The sequence below is a fragment of the Tursiops truncatus genome, chromosome 4 (genome assembly GCF_011762595.2).
Source record: "Tursiops truncatus isolate mTurTru1 chromosome 4, mTurTru1.mat.Y, whole genome shotgun sequence".
NCBI lineage: Eukaryota > Metazoa > Chordata > Mammalia > Artiodactyla > Delphinidae > Tursiops > Tursiops truncatus.
This window is the reverse complement of record NC_047037.1, coordinates 89,371,482-89,377,481: the sequence shown is the minus strand read 5'-3', so window position 1 is coordinate 89,377,481 and position 6,000 is coordinate 89,371,482. Positions and strand designations below refer to the sequence as shown.

Sequence of the window (6,000 nt, the reverse complement as noted above, 5' to 3'; positions counted from 1 at the left end):
ACCGTGTCACTGGACCATGTTCAAAGAGGAGAAAAAGTGCTACATCTCATACAGCAGCAGAAGCAAATAACAGAAGGACAAGACAGGATGTAAAGGGTTGTGTGAAGAAAAGAAGAAAACATCCATCAGTAAAATTACCCTCAGTCTGGAAAGGGTCTGGTACACTGTATGTTGAAGGAACAATGTGTGAGTGGCAACCCCCAAGAATGAAGACCATGATCCCCATCAGTATCACATCCCACGGATGTTCCCAACTGAATTCCTGTCTGTGCTTAATGTTATTCCCTTGACCTGGAAGTGGCAGACACATTATTCAGCTAACACCATAATTGCCACAGTGGCTGTGAACCTGAGTTTTCTAAGGCTTGACGGAAGCCACAGTTTTCATAGATAGCTCTGGGTAACCAGGTTAGTGTCAGGAAATTTTCACCTTGAACCAATTTAAACTGGTGACCTACAGTCAAGAGGCCCCAGGATCTGAAAGGCATCATTCTTGTAAGTTGCCCACTCTACTTTGCCCCTAATTGAATAAAAATAACAACAGAAAACTGGATATCAATTGGGCACACAACACAGATCATAATTCTTTTATTAACTAAATTAAAAATGCTTTGAATAAAAACTTAACTGTAACAATCATTGAAAGGTCAATTATTTACTTTTTCCCATAGATGGAAACCAGTTACTTTTCTTGTTTTCTTCTCCAAAACAATGAATCAAGGCCACGGTGCTTAAACACAAGTGTACTTCTTTCACGTCGTACTACTCTCCAAATCAGAGTCCATCACTTTACTTCAATTACTCTGGAAAATTGAAAAATGAACATATAATTGCTATGATGTCTATTTTCTATGCCTTAACAAGTTGCTGTATTTTAAAATTTGAAAATCGTTTCAGATATATGGTATCTAAAAATCTTAGCTTTGCAAAGGTCACAGACATAAACCAGGCAAATCATTAGCCTTTTTAGTTGCAGTAAGTAAAAGGCCAATGTCAAATGGAAATAAAAACCAACAAAATCTGATAATCTCCGTTTGCTGGGTTGGTGGAGAAGCCAAGAGACATTGATTCTTCCAAAGCAAAAGATATTTATCCTAGAACAATATTCTATCACTTTCACTTTAGATCGACACCATTCACTTAAGGTAAGAGAATTAAAAATGTGATTAGGTATAAGTGAGAGAGGAAATGGAACTGTGGTCCCAAGAGGGTACCTGGAACCTCACTCACCAACAAGGCAGTTACACTATGGGCATTGTGCACTGTCAGTAGGAAGAGCCCACCACAGACATTTGGAAAAAACCCACAAATTCTGAACAGCTAAAAATTAACAAAATTAAGGGAATTTCAAAGGTCATTATAGATTTCATGCGCTATGGACACACAAAAACTGCAGTCTAACTTCTGATACAATGGTGCAAAAAAAGTCACATCTTAAAGGAAATTAACAAAGGAAGAGGCACTCAAGGTTCTCCTACTGGTTTTCTGAAAATGAAGACGTGTTTAGTTTTTTCATACAACCACAGAGGAATAACACCACAGTAGAAAAGGAAGAAAAAACAACGAAATTAAAAAATAAAACACCAGAATGCAAACACGGACAAACCATGCCACACTTTCAGGTACCAGTTCTTTCTTAAATGCCATTTAATGTATTCCTGCTAATCATGTTTTTTTTAGGAGGGCAGTGGTTAGCAGAGCATGCATTTTTTGTAATAAAGGCTGTGACACAAAGTTACAAAAGTGGGATCATTCTGTGACTGCTTACTGAACACAGTCTAAGCATTGTTTTAAACTTAGTCCACTAGACACAGTCAGCGTGTTTTTAATCTTACGCAAAAATTAATTACACTCAGGGGAATATAGCCTCTTGAGATAAATGCTGCATTTTGCTGTAGAGGTGAGCAGGCAGGTCACAGACTTTAAACAGTGAAATACCAAGCAGCCTATTCACATGATCAAGGAATGACTGTAAATAGCAAAGGTATGAAGAAAGTTTTGATAAAATGAAAACATAGTTTTTAAAATGTTAACAGAACTAAAGTATCAGAACATGTTAAGGTAAAATCAAAATGAACGCTTACAGCACTCAATATCTCAGACTTACTTATCTTTAAGAACTAATAAATATAGGTCTTTGAAAGTCAATAAAAATTAGAAGTTATTAGCCCAGAGTCCCCCCTCCCAAGAGCTGAAGTGACTAAACACTTCTCTCTCTCTTTTTAAATCCTTTCCCAGAAGGTTAGAACCCAGTTCCTGTTTGGAAAAGCAGAGATATTAAGTCTCCATGGGTTAAATGCGACAAAATCACACAAGCACAAAAGAAACCCTGTCAAGATGATAAAGATTTGTGCCAGATTATCTAGGTGTCGTATAAAAACATTTTAAAGTTACAGTCACCAGACATTGCATCTGAAAAATACCTTTTTAAAAAAAGAAGTAATTCCTCTTTGTTGTGAGCAATGAGACTGGTGAGTCTGATTAGTGACACCCTACAGCTTTTATATTACTAGTTTTGCAACTTTTAACAGAGTAGATTGAAGTTTTAGAAACCAAGAAATGTAGGCCTTTATGATTTGACAGTGTCCCTTTTATTTAAAAAAAGCCATACTTTCAGGAATCAATTTTATTTCTTTTCAATGTCCATATTTTAACCCACCTATAATTGTGGGTGCATTTTATACTTACCATCATTCATCATTCCTTTTGATTCTTTAAATGCTAAGAATTAGTAACAAGCCAAGCAGTTAGTAAGATTCCTCAATTAGAAATCATTTCTAGACAAACAAATATGCAGTAATATCATGCCAACTATTCCACAGCTATAAAGCCAAATTAATTTTAAGGTTATTATTTGATTACAAAAGACTTTCTGTGGATCATACCCACAGGCTCCACAAAGGGACACAAAGTTGGGAATACAGATCTAGATTTAGGGAGAAAGAAAGTGAGATGTTTTGGTCTCACTCCAAGATGACAACCTGTGTCTTCCTGAAATTTATAATTAGAAATTGAAATTAACTGAGATTCTTCTCTACCGGGGGTGTTACATTTCATCTTGGCCAATTAAAAAGGCAACAGTCCCCTCACCCAGATATCACCTGGCTAGCACAAGCAACTACTGGAGAGACACAGAACAGTGCATTTTTCTCAGAGGTGAAAATGTTACGAAAGCAATACTCTTAATTCTTGATGAATAATCAAGAAAAGAGAGGTTAAGGCAATAAAAAAACCTAGATTCTTCCCAAGGCATAGACAGCATTCTAACTACTTTGGGGACCAATTCAAATTATTATGAACTGGTAATGGATCAAGAAGAATTTATAAATTTGTAATAACCACATACCATTAAGGGGTTCCTCTACAGCTTTCTGGAAAATATTTAAAATATATTTACATAAAATAGAATTTATTTCATGTCCTTTTCTACTAAAATTTATATATGCTAACATTTAAACTATAAACAGTGAATATATATAGTCAAAAACCAAAGTAAAGCAATAAAAGTTAGTTAGAAAAGCAAAGCTTGCCAAGTCTAGCTATTAGTTTTATAATAACTGAATTATTCTCTTAATATTCTTTTTTTATGCAGAATTTCCCACCCCACCCTGCCTCTCTCAGTTCAAGAAGTCCTAACGGAGAAGCACAGATACAGATAGCAACATAATAAATAATACAATTAAGCCAGAGATGAGAACAAAACAATCATTTTCAAGTCGCGCAAATTGAACTCGGTAACAGGGAAAGCAAAAGTGTTATGATTTAAGGGTCTAATGGCTGGATTACGTCTAACAGAGGCACTTTTAAAACTTCGGGCTGTTTGTGACCAGTGTAGCTACGGCACCAATGTTTTTAGAGTGAACACCTGGGGTAAGGTGCAACCCCACTTCCCTCGCCTCTCGAGCACGTCTGTTGAGGCTTATCAGCTTTAGGGGTATATGTAATCTCCACTTCCTGCCACAGACAGGAGTCTTGCTTTTGGCGTTCCAGACAGAGCTATTATTAATCCTTTATAGGAAGAGGAGTACAATACAGTCCTTTCAAGATCTTATTTCCATAAAGTAGCTCTTGTGCTTGTCACCAGGATGAGTCTCTATCTACAAAGGTTTTTTTCACCCCCCCCTCATTAATCCCTCTCAGTGTATCTCCTAAATTTGCTCCTTTTCTTGGAATTTTCTCAGGTAGCTTATTAAGGTAGCCAAGATAGAGTAAAAACTACAGTACAGTTTGCAGGAAGAAAAATGCTTATAAAATGGGGGAAGGAGGGAAATGAATCAATTCAGAACAGCTATTTTTCGGCCATATTTCCATTTACTTTATAGATTATCATTTTTAATGAAATCAACTTAATATAAACTTCTCTCCCTCATTTTTAAGCCTGAAATATCATTCTGTATATGCACATCAAATGGATCCAACAGGTGAGGCAATATATTGGAATCGGCTTCCTTCCGCAGATAACGACCATTATTCTTACACATAAACTTTTCAGTTCTGGGTGTGAGAAGACAGCACAATCTTAAGGAATCATTTATTCTATCCCATTGCCAGTAAATGACCAAACAGAAGTTTTAAAATAGATTGGATCTATCCATGCAAAGGTCATGAAATGACTTCAGTGTTCTCTTAGTTTTATGTCACACCAAACAGAGAGCAATGGGGTTCAACATCTCAATCACCATTCCTCAGACTAAACCATCAAGTGACCATACCCAATTCATTGAAGAAATTTTAACTTACCCTAGGAGGTTGTATAGTCTTGTGATTGGAAGCTGATGAAATTAAAAAATAAGAAAATGAATTTAATAAATGAAAGAAATTGAGGCTACATTATGTTTAATTTTAAGATAAAATGTTTACGGCTAAAACTAAAGGTGCCAGAAACTCCACTGAAAGATTTCTGGCTTTGACAGACTATGAAAAAATACAGAACACTCTTAATTATATACGACAGAATAAAATGATGCAAATAGTCCACCCCGATCAAATAATAAACACACACACTCTCTCATTTTGCATGCCATATCTCCCCCCAAATCAGCCACTTGTTACACTTTGTGGTGGAAAAACTTTAGCATTGACTCAGCCCCTCTGTAGGCTCTACACCCCTGCCTACTTGACCCAGCTGGAATGTGGAAAGAATAGGGCAATGACCACTCCATCGCCCACGCTTAGCTCACTGCTCTCGTTCCCTGTAGCCCAGTCTTCTTTTTTTCTTCTTCCATCTTTCCAGTTTTCAAAGCTCCACCTAGCTAACAAACTAAAGAAAATATCAGATCCCTCTGAGTGTAGAGAATTATTCTAGGCAGCCAGTTTTAGCTACAATCAAGCCCTTCTCTGTATCCCTTCTTAGATTTTCAAGTTACCCTTCGCTGCTGCTCAATGGATTGGTTAATGAAGATGAAGGAATACAGGGCATGAAGAAAGTGACAAAAGGGAAAAGAACCGCTCTAGTTGCATAGGGAAGAAAAGAGAACTTCCTTACAAAAACCAAGTGAGAAGGTCCCGGAGCAGCTAAAACCAGTCCTAAATACAGAATCAGAGTCCTACAGATATAAGCATCAAGGGGCAACATCCTGCGAGTGACTCTGTAGGAAGGTGATGCTACTGGATAGTCAGTTCCACTGGTCTATGGATTGGACGATGGCACTGGATTTACTTATGAGCAGACTGAGGCAGGCCCCCAGAACTGCTCTGGTTTTCTGTGCGAATTATGTCCTACCACTCCTCCATGTCCGCTCTACCAAGCTTCTAAAACTGATGGGAAATGCGGGTGACACCTGACCCAAGCCAATTTATAGAGGAGTCAGAAGCAGGTAAGGCTCCCTCCAACGGGGGGAATGGCAACGGACTGGCCTGAAAAGTTTCTCTCTCCCATTGGAACCTGGAGAGGAGACACAGAAAGAAGACTAGAAAGGTGGTGAAGGGAAAGAAAGGTGAAAAGGAGACAGAAAGTAAGCAAAGAGAAGCACAAAGCTTAGAGACAAAGGTAAGAAAATA

The 6,000-nt window shown here is 37.6% G+C and overlaps 1 protein-coding gene across 3 annotated transcripts in view; it reads right to left on the bottom strand.

The window, feature by feature from the left end:
- Window positions 1-572: 572 nt before the first annotated feature.
- The window catches only part of CD47 (CD47 molecule), a 54,475-nt gene continuing 49,047 nt past the window's right edge, over window positions 573-6,000 (bottom strand). For 2 of the 3 annotated variants that reach the window (XM_019922533.3, XM_033855857.2), the window contains exons 8-11: window positions 4,741-4,772; window positions 3,347-3,371; window positions 2,689-2,721; window positions 573-803 (exon numbers count right to left, since the gene is read on the bottom strand). In XM_019922533.3, coding sequence (XP_019778092.1) covers window positions 799-803; window positions 2,689-2,721; window positions 3,347-3,371; window positions 4,741-4,772 — 95 coding nt within the window. In that variant the 3' untranslated portion in view covers window positions 573-798. The remainder of the gene's footprint in view (window positions 804-2,688; window positions 2,722-3,346; window positions 3,372-4,740; window positions 4,773-6,000) is intronic. The other variant, XM_073804262.1, reaches the window with a different exon arrangement.